The sequence below is a fragment of the Littorina saxatilis genome, linkage group LG7 (genome assembly GCF_037325665.1).
Source record: "Littorina saxatilis isolate snail1 linkage group LG7, US_GU_Lsax_2.0, whole genome shotgun sequence".
NCBI lineage: Eukaryota > Metazoa > Mollusca > Gastropoda > Littorinimorpha > Littorinidae > Littorina > Littorina saxatilis.
Window position 1 is genome coordinate 37,766,903 of NC_090251.1, and position 19,240 is coordinate 37,786,142.

The following is a 19,240-nucleotide window of genomic DNA, read 5'->3' on the forward strand; positions in this document are numbered from 1 at the left end:
GCATTCCGGTCACGTGGGTGTAAATACAGGCAAATAAGAAAGGTCGCGAACTTTTGCACTCTTGAATGTTGATGCAAGATTGATGGTAATGACTTTAAGTTATTTATGACTTTTCAGGCGTAAACTTTTCAAAGTTATGTGTAGATTTTCCTGGCTTATCTCGAAAAGGAAATTATCAATAAAAAGATTATCCAAACTCTTTTTAAGACACCAATATATAGCAATAAGCTTAGTGTGAAAAATCACAAATGCTATAGACATATCATTATTGGCTGCTTATTTCGAAACCATGCCTTCTTTAAGACAAAAACTACAACGTCAAGATCACAACATTAACGAGGGAGGACATAATAGGGTGCATTGAATCGGTCTGTCTGTCTGTCTGTCTGTCTGTCTGGGACAGTCGGTCTGTCTGTCTGTTTTCAGTGTACCTCAAATTTTTAAAAAGCACTTTCGTGTCTCACAAATATTGTTGTTTTGTTGTTAAAAGATATCATAATTAGCTTGACCAATTGAAAATTTCGGCAAATGTGCCCAAAGAAATAAAATCCCAGCAACATCCCTGTGTGACGAAGAAGAGTATATTGTGCTGCAGTTTAGGGATGGAGATCAAGGTCCTTGCACGGAAACTACCAGCATGGCTCCTCAGTGCGCTGGACTCCGTGCCTCAGCGCTTAGTGGACAGAAAGATGGAAGGTATAATTTTACGCTCTTTTTGTTCTTTTTTTGTTGCGTATTTGTCTCGTGGCTGTTAAGTTTCTGTGTGTGTAATGTCCCTATGCTTGTTTCCTCCCCTCCCTCCCTCCTTCTCAAGAGACGGAGAGAAAGAGAGAGAGAGAGAGAGAGAGAGAGAGAGAGAGAGAGAGAGAGAGAGAGAGAGAGAGAGAGAGAGAGAGAGAGAGAGAGAGAGAGAGTGTGTGTGTGTGTGTGTGTTTCTGTGCGTGCACGAGCGTGCGTGCGTTCGTGCGTGCGTGCGCGCGTGCCTGTGTCCGAGTGTGAATGTGTCCGTCCATCTGTCTGTCTGCCTACCTACCTCTTTGTGCTTGTGTTGTCGGTTGTGTGCTCTGCTTGACGTTATTTTACATTTAAACTTTGATTTTTTTCAGCTGCTCGCAATTTTGCACGAAGCGTTACACGTCAACTGTCTTTCGTCCATCTTGCACAGGTGTGTATTTGCAGAATTTTTATTATCTTATTTTTATTGAAAGCTTCATTCTATGCTTTGGTTCTTTATTATGTTCTGACTTCATGTATTTATTGTTGTTAAAGGAGCAGTGCAGGAGTCGCAGCATTGCTGAAGCAACGATTTGTCTTTGTGCCGCAGATTACGATATACACAGTCAAAGGTTTACACAACTACGTACTATATGGCGGATGACTACTCATAGCTTCAGAGCTGCCAGCCAAACAAAACTTTATGCGGTTTGTCAGAAAATGTAATTAACATTTCCCGTGATCACGTTCTGGGGCTCAAGGCTGTGTGCGGTTAGGCAAAAGGACCCACATGCCATCGTTTACAATTTTCTTACGCAATCAAACACAATGTCTTGACTTACCTTAAATAGAAAGGATTGTCCCTCTCGCCGAGACTAATAGACTTTCATGTAGGCTTTTGGCGTAATTAGTTCTCGTGCAGGACCTGATGTGAGCCTGAGCGAGGGCCGCACTTTCCTGTCCTGCCCCCAGAATGACCAAAATGGATTCGTAAATAATTTACAGTTTTTGACTCCTTGCATGAAAGTTAATGAAACTTGTTTTGGGGGTTTTCAAACGGATAGCTGCCTGAGACGTACAAGACTGAAAGCCTTATGGGTTCCGTGCACCTGGACGTGACAAGTTCAGTAACTTTAAGCTTCTGCCATAGCCTGATGACCTCTATTTTACCCCTCTGAGTAAGGCTCGTAAATCAACTGAGTAAAACTAACAAGGACAAATGACAATTTATTTTTCTGAACCCTACAAGCAAAATGTTAATGTTAAAAAGCAAAGTGCTGTACATCGATTTGAAACAGACTATGGTTGATGTTGTGTGTTTTGTTCAGTGCCTGTCTGTCTGTTTGTCTGTGTCTGTGTGTTTTAGCATTTTACAACTCATTAACAGGTTACGTTTCCAAATCATGATTCTTTTTTATGTGACGTCACAGACAGCCCGAACGACGTTGAGCAATCAAGAGGAAGTGATGCAGATGACGTCAGACCTAGATCAAGTTGATTTTGGTCAGGTCTTGTGTCAAGCTTTCTACACCCTCCCAACCATCGCCAAGACTCATCGTGACGTCATTACGGCCTGTAAGACTCTTACGTCATTTTGTTTTGAGAAAATAGATGGTGATTTTTCTTTTGATATGCGTAATAACATGCGGAAAAGGGCGCGCGTTGGTGGTGTCCATTTACATGCTTGTGTGTGTGGAAGGACGAAAGCATTTGAATTATGCGTGTGTTTGACTGTGTGTGTGTGTGTATTTGTGTGTGTGTGTGTGTGTGTGTGTGTGTGTGTGAGTGGTGTTTGTCTGTGTGTGTGAGTGTGTTTGTCTGTGTGTGTGTGTCTGTGTGTGTCTGTGTGTCCATGTGTACCTGCGTGTACAAAACCGAGTGTGTGTGTGTGGTTGGGGGGAGGGGGGGGGACCGGACCGTGTCCAACTGAGTTTATGCCTGTGTTCTTCTGTACGTATCAATAGTTTGAGTGCTCGGATGAGTCTGTGACCATTTGTCTCAATACGCATGTCAACACAAGTCTGTGTACAAGCGTCTCTGGTTACAACAATGTATTTGCATCCTGTGACATGTCACACACACACACACACACACCTCTTGTACTGTTGCAGTCTTCGGAGAATTCCACAGCTTGCTACAGAAACAGGCTTCTGTGGAATCGTACACTGAATGGATTGACAATGTTGTCGACACTTGTGTTTTACAGGTACGCTCTTCTTTTTCCTATTTTATTTTTTATTTTACAGTGTTTATAAATAATCAGTTCTTCGACTTTGAAGTTTTTTCCGAATTATGTATTAACTACACCTGAGTAAAATAACAACACCACCGGTTCAGCCCTGTTCAGTGTGCCATGTTGTTAGCAAGTTATGTCTAATCATACTGTTTACCGTGAAAAAAATTGCTCTGGCTGCCATGATGGTATTTGGAATGCATGCTTATCTATTTCTTCTCTCTTCATCCTCAGCCAAGCAAGGCGAAAGGACAAGGGTTCCGCGACAGCGCGGCTGATTTCCTGATGCAGTGGGCGTTGTTAGGTTCACTGCTCATGAAAGATCTCACTCTCCTCAACTGCCGGAGCTTTGGTATGTCTTTTTCTTTGTTTGTTTCTTTGCTTGTTTCTGTCTTTCTTTCCTTTTTTCGTTCGTTCTTTCTTTCTGTCTTTCTTTCTTTCTTTCTATCTTCCACCCCCCCTCTCCCCCTTTTTTTTTTAGGGGGGGGGGGGTGTAAGGGGTCGGTTTCGGGGGTTGGGGGTGACACACTACAGGAGGTGACACACTACAGGGGGTGACACACTACAGGCTAAAGCTACCATAGCTGTTTCCTCATTGCTATGTAAGTTGAACTTATGCAATCAAAGTCCCCTCTTTCGCCCATCCCATCCCTAACTCTCCCCCCAACCAAATCCCAACCCCAAAGACCCTGCTTTTACAGAGTTTTTCTCCGTACATTTTCCTCTATTTTTCTTAACAAGGCAAGGCAAGGCAAGACAAGGCAAGGCAAAGAATTTATTCAAGAAATCCCATGGGGGTACATGAAAAAACAAAAAACAAAAATACAAGAAAAAGAAAGAAATGCAAACTGCCTCCATTTTTCTTAACACAATAACAATAACAATAACAGCACTTTATTGTCCATTAAAATATTACATACAAATGGAAAAGTTTGTTCGGCACAACCTGCCTGCCTGTAAACGATTATAACAACAATTGTATAGGACAACACCACAGAGCATGTGTCATGTGTCATGTGTCATGTGTCATGTGTGCAGGGTCGTTCCACTTACTGCACATTATGCTGGACGAGTACGTGTACCTGGTGATGGAGACTCAGCGCGACCAGGCCCGGGAGCTGCACATACAACGGCATGTCCAGCAACACATGAGAAATGCTGGTACTTTGCACTATTGTTTTCCCTTGACCAGTGGTGTTTCGTGACTCAGAGGGAAGTAGATCGGTTCGACCTGAACTGAAAATATATATAGGTCCAAATGGCTTCTTTACCAGTGTCGTTTCCAGACTCAGAGGACAGTAGATCGGTTCGACCTGAATTGGAAATATCTAAAGGTCCAAATGTCAAGGCTACATTCGAATTGTTCTGTCAGAAGACCTAAGGCCAAAAAAAAAAAATTGTCTGTTTAGGGTAACATGACCAAAAAAAAGTAGGGTCGGTTGGTTGGTAAAGTTTTTTTTTTTTTTTTTTTTTATTTTTTGTAAATGCTATGTTGGCTGAACATTCACTTCTTATATTTGATGAATACATGTTTCAAAACTAACGTATAAATAAAACAGAGAGAAAGGGAGAGAAAGAAACGCCAAATGTCTCTTTTTAGCATTTTTACCTCTTTTTTTTTTCTTTTTATATTTAGTCAAGTTTTGACTAAATATTTTAACATCGAGGGGGAATCGAAACGAGGGTCGTGGTGTATGTGCGTCTGTCTGTCTGTCTGTCTGTGTGTGTGTGTAGAGCGATTCAGACTAAACTACTGGACCGATCTTTATGAAATTTGACATGAGAGTTCCTGGGTATGAAATCCCCATACGTTTTTTTCATTTTTTTGATAAATGTCTTTGATGACGTCATATCCGGCTTTTCGTGAAAGTTGAGGCGGCACTGTCACGCCCTCATTTTTCAACCAAATTGGTTGAAATTTTGGTCAAGTAATCTTCGACGAAGCCCGGGGTTTGGTATTGCATTTCAGTTTGGTGGCTTAAAAATTAATTAATGACTTTGGTCATTAAAAATCTGAAAATTGTAAAAAAAAATAAAAAATTATAAAACGATCCAAATTTACATTTATCTTATTCTCCATCATTTGCTGATTCCAAAAACATATAAATATGTTATATTCGGATTAAAAACAAGCTCTGAAAATTAAATATATAAAAATTATTATCAAAATTAAATTGTCCAAATCAATTTAAAAACACTTTCATCTTATTCCTTGTCGGTTCCTGATTCCAAAAACATATAGATATGATATGTTTGGATTAAAAACACGCCCAGAAAGTTAAAACAAAGAGCGGTACAGAAAAGCGTGCTATCCTTCTTAGCGCAACTACTACCCCGCTCTTCTTGTCAATTTCACTGCCTTTGCCGTGAGCGGTGGACTGACGATGCTACGAGTATACGGTCTTGCTGAAAAATGGCATTGCGTTCACTTTCATTCAGTGAGTTCGACAGCTACTTGACTAAATATTGTATTTTCGCCTTACGCGACTTGTTTTTTTTTGAAATCAAAAAAAAGTTTTTGGGTCGGCGCCAAATCGATAGGGTCGGTCGGGTTACCCTAAACAGACAATTTTTTTTTTTTGGCCTAACTACCGGACGGTCGATCGGCCAGGTCATAACAGTGCGTCAGATTGAAAACGTATGAGTCAACGACCGAAGACCGGGGCATGAGAACAACACTGCTTGACTGTTCTTTAAAGAGGTTTTAGATCTTACGTGTTATTGTTGGTTTATGCCCAAGAGAACTCTTTGACCGTTCATTATTAGCAAGGTTGTTTGGACTACTTTATTGGCGTTCAAGGTCAAAACTTTAGGTCTACTTTTTAGCATGTGATATACAAACATATCACTGCAAGCTAAGGTTTTGTTCCTGCTCTCAGTTTCTTTCATATAAAATATTATTTCGTGTGTAACATGGATTCTTTGTTATGCACAACAGAAGTCATCAAGACACAAGCCAAACTTCGAACTGGTACAAACAAGATGGCAGCCTCCTCTCCCAAAAACCGGAAACGGAAACAGGAAGACCACCCAGACAGCACAGGTAGGAAACATTATGGAGAAACATCCTGTTAAGATAAAGATTTATGTTTTTATCTGTTTCTTGTTATACCAACTAGGAATGTGTTGTAGCATAAAGCTGATGTTCTGTCTGTCTTCCTCACGTTGTGTTAGTAATTCATGTAGGGCTAAAAGACGAAACACAAGAATGAAAACAGACAGTGAGTATATCTGTGTTAGTACGTTCTTTGATTGAAATCTATGTTCCTTGGCAATGCTCGACCCCGTTACAGAGCTCCGGCCACTTAACAAAGAAAATCTGTGGGAATTCCTAATGTGAGATAAAAACAAACAAATTTAAAACACCCAAAAACATGGTGTAACGCTGTCCTTACTTTGCAGATGAAATGGAGATGACGTCACAAACTCATGACGCCAGAATGGACGGGGTAAACGTAGCAGCAGGAAGGGAAGGGTCGTGTCTGGGAGACACCCCTCCCTCTTTAAACCCCGCCTACCAACCACACGTCGGCACCGCTTTCACCCGCCCTCAGCCTTCAATACCACGTGACTCCATCTTCGGCAACAACCAATCAGAGGTTGACAGCGAGAGGTCGGCTCATGCGTACCCAACGCTTCCCGTGTCCCCGGTCAAAGCGCTGAGCTCCGTGAACGGAGGGGCAGCCTACGCCGAGAGATCTGCATATCTCTCTCAGTTCGGACTTGACTCCTACTCGGATTATGTCACGCGCAACTCCGCCCTCACTTCGTCACGCGTGCAGAACTACCCTGAGCACCATGCCCACGGACAGACGTTTTCGTCAGTGCCTTTTACTGGCGGGGGTGGGGGGCTTCCTGGGACGTACTGGGCGGACAGCAGAACTCACCCCACTGTCCTGGCTGCGGATCCCTATTCTCAGTACGCTGGCCACAGCATGACTTCAGCGTATGACTCCGCCTACAAGAACGCTGCCCTTCTGCGTGGCTCTGTGTACGGGCAGGAGGCCGCTCTCGGCCTGAACACTGCGCGAGGCTACTTCAGTGCTAGAGCATCTGATACTTACCAAGGTACGATGAGTTGTCAAGCCTGATTTTTTTTAGAAACATGTTGTGTTGATCTACTTGTCCTTGCAAAGATGGCCGAGGACTTCATATTATCTCATTTTACCTTCACAGACAGTAGGCAATGAAAATCGGGGGGGGGGGTGTTCCCTTTGTTTTCTCTTGTCTGAGGAAACAACATGGAGCACTCTCTAATCAGGCTCAGAGGACAAGAAGTGTGGAAAACACCTCATGAACGAGAATTTGACACATTTTCCTTGTGCATACGCAGAAATAGTATGGACGTTTCAGATTAATAAACGCATGCCTACTTATATAAATGCATGAGGGCAGTGTGTTGTGAAGAAGCTATAACGCTCCAAGAATGTGCATGATGTAGTCCCATGTACATCACAAGTAACACGGGTTTTATGCTAGCTTGTCAAGAATGTGCATGATGTAGTCCTGTACATTAAAAGTAACACGGGCTTTATGTTAGCCAGCTTAAAATCCTCACAGTGAACGCACAGCCATCTTCTGTCTTCTTTATTGCAGGGTCTTCTCTGGCGGTGGGTTCAGGCTACGGAGGCAACTTCATGGAGATCGCGCCTAGTGGAGCGCAGTACCCCAGACCTCACGACACTCTCCCAGCCTACCAGGACGACCTGTACGCTTCTGGCATGGCCTCCACTCTACCTGCTTTCCACAAGCACTACCTGGCCTCGTCCTTCAGATGATCGTGAGCGATTTCAACAGACTTGTTCTAATACTGCAAAAGGGCACCAGGTCTGAGGTGCACGAGAAAGTTACCAACCGGTCGGGAGCCAGCCGTTGCCCGGATTGGTTGAAATTGAGGTTTGTGTGATTTCAACGAATCAGAACCCGCGGTTTATTCTCTCCCGTTTAGGTGGCACCCACTTTCGGTTCGTGCACCCCAGCACCGGTCCTGTTTAGGTTTGGGAAAGGTGAAAGCAGCGAGGGAGATGAGATGGTTACTAACCTCCTAAACTGCTGGCCTTGAGAGAACTTTGGGTCTTGTACTCCAATGACTGCAGGGTTGTGGGACTGCCTTTACTTTAACTTTTACCTATTCTGCGTTCCACGAAACGGATAATGTTTAAATCTCCAAGATCTTGCTGGATAGCGTCTTAGAAAAAGCGAATGTTGTGCTTGTTGAACGGCCTCTACAGTTGCGTGAGGCTGACATCAACAGCTACGTCACTCAACTGTTACAAACGCGACGTTGCCTTGTGAACGATTTCAACGGAGATGGTTTCTCAAGATCTTATGCCTAGCTTTGACGTTTATTCTGTCTTGGACTAGAAAAGGCGAGTGGTACGGCTTCTACATTAAGGAACTACGTTATCCAGCTGTCAGGAACACTACTTTTCCTTTCAGATGATTGAGAGAGTGTCAAGAACTCATGCACTGACGCTGTCTTGGAAGGAGAAAGTCAGTGTTGTGGGTGTGGTACTGCCCCGACAGTGGGCTACGTTCTTCAACTGTTATGAACACAACGTTACCTTTTATTTTAGGTGATTGAGAAATTGTTTGTCAAGAACTTATGCCTTGATGCTGTCTTGGTCCAGGAAAAGCAAGTGCTGGGCTTGTCACGGCTTCTACAGTGGGCTACGTTACCCAACTGTTAGGAACACTACATTTCCTTTCAGATGATACAGAAATTGTTTGTCAAGAACTCATGCCTTGATGCTGTCTTGGCCCAGAAAAAACGAGTGTTGTGCGTTTGGTACTGCCCCTACAGTGGGCTAAGTTTCTCAACCGTTATGAACACAAGGTGTTACCTTTTCTTTCAGCTGATTGAGAAATTGTTTGTCAAGAACTCATGCCTTGATGCTGTCTTGGCCCTGCATACGCGACTCATGACTGTTGTGCGTGTAGTGCATATGGCCACTACTATTGTCGGCCATGTTGCCAAACTGCAAGGAACACAACGTTACCTTTCTGACAGATGGTTTATCAAGAACTCATGCATTGACGATGTCTTGGCCATGGAAAAGCTAGTGTTGTGCGTGCTGTAAGACATCCACTGTGGGCCACGTTACTGATTTATAAAAAATATTTGTTGGTGATTTGAACGGATGTAATGTTTTCTGAAGATATTATCATGGGTGGCCCGGGACTAAAAAATTTCATGAATCCTGAAGAATTTTAAGGAAGGGTGGGGGGGGGGGGTCTTGGGGCCCCCAGAAGCTGAAGAATTTGTATAATTAACAACCAATAAAACGTCACCACAGACATTAAGAATCCCGATTTCCAGCTAAAACCGGAAGAATCCCACCCATGTTATGCTTAGCCCGACACTGTCTTGAGCTACGATGAGCGAGTGTTGTGCTTGTAGAATGGCCCTACGGTGGATTTTGTTACCAAATTTACTTTTTCCGATAATTGCGAGTTAAACTGTTTCCCAGTTTCTCACAACTTGACGCTCTTTTGTCAAGTCCAGTGAAAGCGAGTGCTGTGTTTGTGGTACAGCCTTGGACTCACAGAAACGTTTAACAGCAGTGTAATATCACAATGTGACGTGAAAGAAAGAGAATAAGTTTTTTTTAACCCACAAAGTTTTCCTTATTATTTTATTATATATAATATAATTTACTTCTATTTCATTTTCAACAAAGTTTATTCAATATATTTGATTGTGTTGGCTTACTAAAGTTCATTATTAATGTAAGTTGGGTAAGTCTGAACACCCAAGTTACTTGTGCGATTTGCTCCTGCGTGGTTGTTGTGTTTGATGACTATTTGAAGTGTAACAGTGTCTGTGCGTGTGTGTTTGTGCGGCGTGTGTTGTGTATGTGCGTGTCTGCGTGTGAGTGCTTGGAACCGGAGTAAAGCTCCTTTGTTTAGAGCCTGTGTGCATTGTCCTTGCTTAGGACTGAGTACCAACAATAAAAGAAGCATGTTTGTCTCAACATCACTTTTTTGTCATTAGCTATTCACTTTCAGACTTGAACGTCGAGTTTTGTGTGTGTGTGTGTGTGTGTGTGTGTGTGTGTGTGTGTGTGTGTGTGTGTGTGTGTGTGTGTGTGTGCGTGCGTGTCTGTGTTTGAGAGAAAGAGAGAGAGAGAGAGAGACGGGCGTGGTGTGATCTGAACAGAAAACAAACACAAAAACAGACACACAGGATGTGTGTGTGTGTGTGCGTGAGTCAGTATGTACAACCAGCCAACTCCTTTGTCTGACCACCTATTGCAACAACGAACACAGGCAGCTGGACAGTGAAATAAAAGTTATAATCTCTCTAGCTCTGTTGTCCACGGTTTGATCCATGTTTGTTTTGTCTATCTTTAGTGAACATTCGCTCAGTTATAACGTTATATTCACTAATTTGCCTCCACCTATTCGAGCTGACAGAGTGGCCGCGGGAATAAGAGCTGCAGTATGCAAACCCTGTTAAATCCCAAGTCGTGGGTTCGAATCCCACTGGGTCCGTCAATATTTTTGTGTGTGTTCGTGTGTCTGTACGAATCCGTCCCGACCGTGTTGCACCGGTGCCAGGATAGGAATGGTGGTACCAGAGCGATGCCAGGATAGGAATGTTGTGCCAGACAGATAGCAGGGTAGGAATGATGGTGCGAGACAGATTTCCGGATAGGAATGGTGGTGCCAGACATTTATATAAGGATAGGAATGGTAGTGCAAGACAAATGTCAGGATAGGAATGGTGGTGCCAGACGGACAGCAGGATAGGAATGATGGTGCCAGAATTATGTCAGGATAGGAAAGGTGGTGCCAGACATGTATCAGGATAGGAGTGGTGGTGCCACACTGATATCAGGATAGGAATGGTGGTGCCAGACTGATATCAGGGAAGGAATGGTGGTGCCAGACTGATATCAGGGAAGGAATGGTGGTGCCAGACTGATATCAGGATAGGAATGGTGGAGCCAGACATTTATCAGGATAGGAATGGTGGTGCCAGACTGATATCAGGATAGGAATGGTGGAGCCAGACATTTATCAGGATAGGGATGGTGGTGCCAGATTTATCAGAATAGGAATGGTGGTGCCAGGCTGATATCAGGATAGGAATGGTGGTGCCAGACTGATATCAGGGAAGGAATGGTGGTGCCAGACATTTTTCAGGATAGGGATGGTGGTGCAAGACAAATGTCAGGATAGGAATGGTGGTGCCAGACGGACAGCAGGATAGGAATGATGGTGCCAGAATTATGTCAGGATAGGAAAGGTGGTGCCAGACATGTATCAGGATAGGAATGGTGGTGCCAGACTGATATCAGGATAGGAATGGTGGTGCCAGACTGATATCAGGATAGGAATGGTGGTGCCAGACTGATATCAGGGAAGGAATGGTGGTGCCAGACATTTATCAGGATAGGAATGGTGGTGCCAGACATTTATCAGGATAGGAATGGTGGTGCCAGACATTTATCAGGATAGGAATGGTGGTGCCAGACTGATATCAGGGAAGGAATGGTGGTGCCAGACTGATATTAGGGAAGGAATGGTGGTGCCAGATTGATATCAGGGAAGGAATGGTAGTGCCAGACATTTATCAGGATAGGAATAGTGGTGCCAGACATTTATCAGGATAGGAATGGTGGTGCCAGATTAATATCAGGGAAGGAAGGGTGGTGCCAGACATTTATCAGGATAGGAATGGTGGTGCCAGACTGATATCAGGGAAGGAATGGTGGTGCCAGACATTTATCAGGATAGGAATGGTGGTGCCAGACTGATATCAGTGAAGGAATGGTGGTGCCAGACATTTATCAGGATAGGAATGGTGGTGCCAGACTGTTATCAGTGAAGGAATGGTGGTGCCAGACTGATATCAGGGAAGGAATGGTGGTTCCAGATTGATATCAGCTAAGGAATGGTGGTGCCAGACATTTATCAGGATAGGAATAGTGGTGCCAGACATTTATCAGGATAGGAATGGTGGTGCCAGACTAATATCAGGGCAGGAATGGTGGTGCCAGACATTTATCAGTATAGGAATGGTGGTGCCAGACTGATATCAGGGAAGGAATGGTGGTGCCAGACATTTATCAGGATAGGAATGGTGGTGCCAGACTGATATCAGGGAAGGAATGGTGGTGCCAGACTGATATCAGGGAAGGAATGGTGGTGCCAGACTGATATCAGGGAAGGAATGGTGGTGCCAGACATTTATCAGGATAGGAATGGTGGTGCCAGACTGATATCAGGATAGGAATGGTGGTGCCAGACTGATATCAGGGAAGGAATGGTGGTGCCAGACATTTATCAGGATAGGAATGGTGGTGCCAGACTGATATCAGGGAAGGAATGGTGGTGCCAGACATTTATCAGGATAGGAATGGTGGTGCCAGACTGATATCAGGGAAGGAATGGTGGTGCCAGACATTTATCAGGATAGGAATGGTGGTGCCAGATTGATATCAGGATAGGAATGGTGGTGCCAGACATTTATCAGGATAGGAATGGTGGTGCCAGACACATATCAAGGATAGGAATGGTGGTGCCAGACATTTATCAGGATAGGAATGGTGGTGCCAGATTGATATCAGGATAGGAATGGTGGTGCCAGACATTTATCAGGATAGGAATGGTGGTGCCAGACATTTATCAGGATAGGAATGGTGGTGCCAGACTAATATCAGGGAAGGAATGGTGGTGCCAGACATTTATCAGGATAGGAATGGTAGTGCCAGACTGATATCAGGGGAGGAATGGTGGTGCCAGACATTTATGAGGATAGGAATGGTGGTGCCAGACTGATATCAGAGAAGGAATGGTGGGGCCAGACTTTTATCAGGATAGGAATGGTGGTGCCAGACAAATATCAGGGAAGGAATGGTGGTGCCAGACTGATATCAGGATAGGAATGGTGGTGCCAGACTGATAACAGGGAAGGAATGGTGGTGCCAGACATTTATCAGGATAGGAATGGTGGTGCCAGACTGATATTAGGATAGGAATGGTGGTGCCACACATTTATCAGGATAGGAATGGTGGTGCCAGACATTTATCAGGACAGGAATGGTGGTGCCAGACTGATATCAGGATAGGAATGGTGGTGCCAGACATTTATCAGGATAGGAATGGTGGTGCCAGACTGATATCAGGATAGGAATGGTGGTGCCAGACATTTATCAGGATAGGAATGGTGGTGCCAGACATTTATCAGGATAGGAATAGTGGTGCCAGACTGATATCAGGGAAAGAATGGTTGTGCCAGACTGATACAAGGATAGGAATGGTGGTACCAGATTAATATCAGGGAAGGAATGGTGGTGCCAGACATTTATCAGGATAGGAATGGTGGTGCCAGACATTTATCAAGACAGGAATGGTGGTGCCAGACTGATATCAGGGAAGGAATGGTGGTGCCAGACATTTATCAGGATAGGAATGGTGGTGCCAGACTGATATCAGGGAAGGAATGGTGGTGCCAGACATTTATCAGGATAGGAATGGTGGTGCCAGACTGATATCAGGATAGGAATGGTGGTGCCAGACATTTATCAGGATAGGAATGGTGTTGCCAGACTGATATCAGGGAAGGAATGGTGGTGCCAAATTGATATCAGGGAAGGAATGGTGGTGCCACACTGATATCAGGAAAGGAATGGTGGTGCCAGACATTTATCAGGATAGGAATGGTGGTGCCAGACTAATATCAGGGAAGGAATGGTGGTGCCAGACATTTATCAGGAAAGGAATGGTGGTGCCAGACATTTATCAGGATAAGAATTGTGGTGCCAGACAGATGTCAGGGTGGGAATGGTGGTGCGAGACCGATGCCAGGTCACCACCAGTCTCACCCTGACTCCTGTTTTGCAGCACTGGATAGATACGTACAGACACAAAAATATTGACGGGAGTGGGATTCGAACCTACGACTTGGGATTTAACAGTGTTCGCATAGTGTAGCTCTTATCCCCGCGGCCACTCTGCTCGCTCGAAAGGTGGGGGCAAATTAGTGAATATAAAGTTGTAACTGAGCGAATGTGCACTCAAGACAGACAAAACAAACATGGATCGAACCGTGGACAACAGAGAGATTAGAACATATGTTTATTTTACTGCCCACTGAGCTGTCTGTGTTCGTGGTTGCAATAGGTGATCAGACAAAAGAGTTGGCTGATTGTACATACTCACTCAGTCTCTGTACTGCTCTATCACCAAGTCACAATCACTGGAAACTGAATAACTGAACAATAGATACTGTAGTTTTCTTTCCCTGCCATTTACACATGAAATTCAAAACTTGATCTTCTGCGAGACTGAGCTCGGCTGGGGCGATACCCGTCGACCGTGACGAGAAAAGTGCCTGTGAACAGTGCGAACTGATTTGAGAAGGATTTTGAACTTGTAAAACCCGCGTAGGCTACATCAGAGACATAGATGTCTCTGGCTACATGTTCTTCATTTCGTGCATACTTTCAAAGACGGTCAAACGGCATAACAAACCCCAATGGACGTGTATTTTTGGATTAAGGAAAGCAGTAAAACAGAATTTATTGCATTAGTTTGGACATATATGAGTCTGGATCATGTCTTATGTAAAGATTAACTTAACTTACATACAGTGGAGTTTCCTTCTTTTTATCATATAAATTGCCTCCCTTGAATACGTGCACAGCACGGGGATGACTTCACGGTTAACTAGTACTGCCGATTTAGATGTCAGAAGTCCGGTATTGAGTGTGACACTGCAGTAGTCCAAATTCAGCGGCCACGGTCTTTGTCACTTCTTCGGGACACATGCAGAAGAAATGAAAGCATTCACTTGAAGTTTTTACGTGACGCCATTATTCGTGGTATGATTTCTTTTGGAAACTGTCATTTGACGTCAGAGATTAAATTTCGAAAGAGACTGGTCAAAAACAGACGTTTTGTTCTTTCAAGTTAAGTTTTAATCGATATCGTATGTCGGCGTTAAACATTATTAGTTATAATTGACCAGTTCAGTACTTTTAAATATTTTTTTATATATTACGTGTATACATAGTGTTGGCTTAAAGAAATGGTTCTATACAGGCAAACATTATCCTTTTCTGCACGGCACCCGATGGTGAGGGAAGGGGTGTTTGGTTGATATCAGTGGTGGTTCGCATTGAAAATTGGGCGAGCCAGAGTTCAAGGGAAATAATTTACGCGCTTTACTCGTTTACTTCCCCTGATAGTTCTTTTCTCCAAGAAACCTCAGAAAGCTCTTTTCCGTCTGAGACTTGAAGGATTCGTCTGCAACTGTGCAGCTTTTGAGTAAGGCTTGCAACTCTCTTGTTACCATTCTGTATAGCTATCCCGACAAATATTTAGACCACATGTATTTTCTTTATTGGGATTAGAAGTTCCACGAGATAACTGTACATTGAATAAAAAAAAGCACGAACATGTCAATTATCTACCAGGAGGACGTCAGCTTGGTCTCGTTGAAATCGCAAGATAAACTCTTCAGTTCTCTCTCCCTAACCCCCCTGTCCTCCCCCTGTCCTCCCATTCCATCCCCCCCAACAACAAAAAAAAACACCAAAAAATGTTGATCGAACCGGGGACCCTGTAATTGAGGTGACTGGGCTCGAAGAACAATTATGTGTCAAAATGTCCATTGATTTTTCACAAGTGAGAAAGTTTGACCAAAACGATTCTGGGATAGTATACTCTCAACGAAGTATAGGCTTAGAGTCATAAAACTGACTTCCTATTAAGGACTGTATATTTCTAGTAAGTCTAGTTAATTTAACTAGGTGGTACCTTTTCCAAACCCTGGGTAGTGTTATCTGAATACACCCTTGATAAAAGATTGTAATCTTCTTTTGTTTTTAAACAATTTTGCTTGTTGCAGTCAACGTCTCAATGATAACAAGTTATTCTGTTTTTTATTCAGGTAAAAAGCATGGTCTGTTGACGGCAGTATCGGAGCTGGTGAAACAAAATCTATCTACAACTTTCTGCAGACAAAATGTCAAACACAAACACAACAGTGACACTAAATGTAGGGGGTGTGCTACACACAACCACCACCTTCACTTTGCGCAAGTACCCGGATTCTATGCTAGGAGCCATGATGAGTGGCAAACTGCCCACCACAGTTGATCCTCAGGGTAATATCTTTCTTGACAGGGATGGAAATGTCTTCAGACACATTCTCAATTTTCTCCGCACTTCTGCTCTGTGCATTCCCACGGACTTCATAGAAATGGACCTGCTTCATGCGGAAGCAGACTATTACCAGATTGAACCTCTCGTCAACCTCTTGAACCAGCACAAGGAGCATCAGGCAACGAAAGGCACCTGCTATTTTCTGGAGATCATTGAAGTCAGAACAGGGTCTACTGCTACCATGCCCACCAACAACTCTCGTGTCAAGACGATTCTGTCAGGTCGCAAAGACGCTATTCTGTCGCTACCCCCTGCTCTGATCGGTATAGATGTTTTAGAGAAGCTTCAGTACAAAGACCCCACAGAACATGCAGAACTAGAGCTATACGGCAGCAACATACGACTGAAGGTCGGGGAAGCGTTAGAAGGAAGAGGATGGCACCAAACAGCGTCTGATTTTTCCACGTCGTCAGGTTTTGACACAAAGTCCTTGCACAACTGTCTCATCATTGAGCACAGCTACAGGGACAGGTGGAGCATGACTCTAGTGGACGAGGAAACCTTCACTGTAGATCCTGAGCACTTGAGCGTTCAGACAGAAATTTTCACAAACTATGACTCCGCAAATGACTCTTATGAGGTTTGGGGTTAATAAGGTGGTGGAATGATATATTTGGGTAATTATTGATGCCATGTGATGTATTTATTGATTCATCCTTACATTCATATTTGACTGAGTAAAAGAAAAAGAATGTTCGAACAATGTAATCAGAGTGAACCAAGTGAATAATAATCATCATCTAAGTGTGCATTTTTTTATGTGTAAAATCATGAATCTTTCCATGTTTTGTGATGCACAGGATGGGCATGTTATTTTCATTTTAGTTACTTTGTAAAATTCTGCAACCAAGATAAGAAAACATGAACTTCAAACGCGGACAATCAAACTCATATTATGGTTGAACTTGGCTGTCACCTAGTTTCTTATCAAGTGAAAGAGAAGTGTGTTTGATTCATAGTGGGTGTGGGTGAAGTTGTGCATGATTCACCTCTGGGAAGGAAATTATTGCATTTGAATGCACTGCACTTTTTTGTATGGAAATTGTTTTGTACGTAATTTGTGTACAACCCATTCTCTCCAAAGAGTCAGTAAAAAGTGTATCCCTATTAGCATTGCGTGGGTTGTATATGATAAACACGTAATAGGTTTTTACGTGGAATCCTTCTTGAAAAAATTATGGGTCATTCATGACCACATCATCCTGACTGTGTAGTCCAAATCATCATCCTGTGAAAGTGGAAGTGATAACTGCTACAGATGTCCTGAAAATGTGTGAGCAGTTTCTGGATTGTGTTCACAGGGATGGAGTGTATTTGTGTATGTGTGTTAAGAATTCTGTTTGTGCGCATACATGTACATACCTGCCTCAGTGTATGTGTGTGTGTTTCAGCCATTTCTGTAAATGTTTCTAGGAAAATAACATCATGTCTTTAGGAAGACGCTATACAGCCTAGTCCTTTCTTTCAAAAAAAATTTGAATTGAAAAAAAAAATTGAATTCTTTTCTTTTTTTTAGAAAGAATGATTGAAGGAAAGCTTGAAAATTCATGATTGTTTCATCAGTTAAGTATATATGCACTTGTTGACATGTTTGATCAGAAAATGAAATGACAGCACATCGCTGGCTATTGTTAGTTATAGATCTATACAGATGAAGTTGCATACTTTGGTTCAACAAAGTTGTGGCAGTTCATATACACAGTTACCCCCCACGGGTTAGGGGGAGTCCCATATTGGTTGGGACGAGAAAGAATTTACCCGATGCTACCCAGCATGTCGTAAGAGGCGACTAACGGTTCTGTTTCTCCTTTTACCCTTGTTAAGTGTTTCTTGTATAGAATATAGTCAATGTTTGTAAAGATTTTAGTCAAGCAGTATGTGAGAAATGTTAAGTCCTTTGTACTGGAAACTTGCATTCTCCCAGTAAGGTCATATATTGTACTACGTTGCAAGCCCCTGGAGCAATTTTTTGATTAGTGCTTTTGTGAACAAGAAACAATTAACAAGTGGCTCTATCCCATCTCCCCCCTTTTCCCCTATATCCCATCTCCCCCCTTTCCACGTCGCGATATAACCTTGAATGGTTGAAAACGACGTTAAACACCAAAGAAAGAAAGAAAGAAATATACACAGTTGACCCCCATCCCATATTTAGGAGTCCCTTTTTTAACATCCTGTTTTATCAGATTTTCTGTTCATATCAGTTAATTTACCTTCACTTGAAGACCTCCTCCCTTGTAAGAACCGGCTCGGTTGGCCTAGTGGTAAGGCGTCCGCCCCGTGATCGGGAGGTCGTGGGTTCGAACCCCGGCCGGGTCATACCTAAGACTTTAAAATTGGCAATCTAGTGGCTGCTCCGCCTGGCGTCTGGCATTATGGGGTTAGTGCTAGGACTGGTTGGTCCGGTGTCAGAATAATGGGACTGGGTGAGACATGAAGCCTGTGCTGCGACTTCTGTCTTGTGTGTGGCGCACGTTATATGTCAAAGCAGCACCGCCCTGATATGGCCCTTCGTGGTCGGCTGGGCGTTAAGCAAACAAACAAACAAACAAAATCCCATGTAAGACCTGATTGTCTCACATTTTTGTAGGTCTTTAAAAAAGAGAGGTACCACTGTAATCAAAAAGATTGTTTTTGTCTCAGAGTGTGAACATTGTTGCATGGGTTTTAGTAGTGTTTGCTGTTTTGAGTGTGAATAATAGTGTCTGATAGAAATGAATGAAGTAAATACAGCTGAATTAATTTATCCTGGTTGCTCTTAGACTCTATTTTTCATTGTGTTCTAACGCAGTGCTGTGCCTCAAATCAAAACAAATTGAAATTCAAAACACAGGGCTGTCACAACATGTTCATCTAAACATTTGTTTGGGTAGATAAAGTGCCGTGCTGTATGCCACACAGAAATCAAATGTTTTACTTTAAAATGAAATGATTTTGATTCGTATTAACTATCGTGGCTACAGTGAAGCATGTTAAATTGAACTAAGAGGAATTATTCCAATTTCCAAACAAGCTGAAGAACAGTTACTGATAACTGAAAGTATAAAAATAATATCAATAATAATACTGATAATAATAAAGACACTGATACAGATTGATGTCAATGTGTTCAAGTTT

General features: G+C 43.0%; 2 protein-coding genes across 2 annotated transcripts in view; both read left to right on the top strand.

Annotated features, from left to right (window-relative positions):
• The window catches only part of LOC138970187 (DNA-binding protein RFX6-like), a 33,694-nt gene extending 23,778 nt beyond the window's left edge, over nt 1-9,916 (top strand). Inside the window, exons 11-19 of the mRNA XM_070342681.1 lie at nt 596-696; nt 1,107-1,165; nt 2,145-2,289; nt 2,826-2,920; nt 3,182-3,299; nt 3,986-4,108; nt 5,886-5,990; nt 6,350-7,015; nt 7,544-9,916. Of these exons, the coding sequence (XP_070198782.1) occupies nt 596-696; nt 1,107-1,165; nt 2,145-2,289; nt 2,826-2,920; nt 3,182-3,299; nt 3,986-4,108; nt 5,886-5,990; nt 6,350-7,015; nt 7,544-7,725 (1,594 nt within the window). The 3' untranslated portion in view covers nt 7,726-9,916. The remainder of the gene's footprint in view (nt 1-595; nt 697-1,106; nt 1,166-2,144; nt 2,290-2,825; nt 2,921-3,181; nt 3,300-3,985; nt 4,109-5,885; nt 5,991-6,349; nt 7,016-7,543) is intronic.
• A 5,295-nt stretch (nt 9,917-15,211) lies between these two features.
• On the top strand, nt 15,212-19,226 carry LOC138971388 (BTB/POZ domain-containing protein kctd15-like). The gene is made up of 2 exons (XM_070344115.1): nt 15,212-15,223; nt 15,849-19,226. The coding sequence occupies exon 2, from the start codon at nt 15,924-15,926 to the stop codon at nt 16,713-16,715; it is 792 nt and encodes a 263-aa protein (XP_070200216.1). The 5' UTR covers nt 15,212-15,223; nt 15,849-15,923; the 3' UTR covers nt 16,716-19,226.
• Nucleotides 19,227-19,240: the final 14 nt, after the last annotated feature.

Coding starts and splice junctions, on each gene's coding strand:
- LOC138971388 (XM_070344115.1), top strand. CDS start 15,924: ATGTCAAACACAAACACAACAGTGACACTAAATGTAGGGGGTGTGCTA.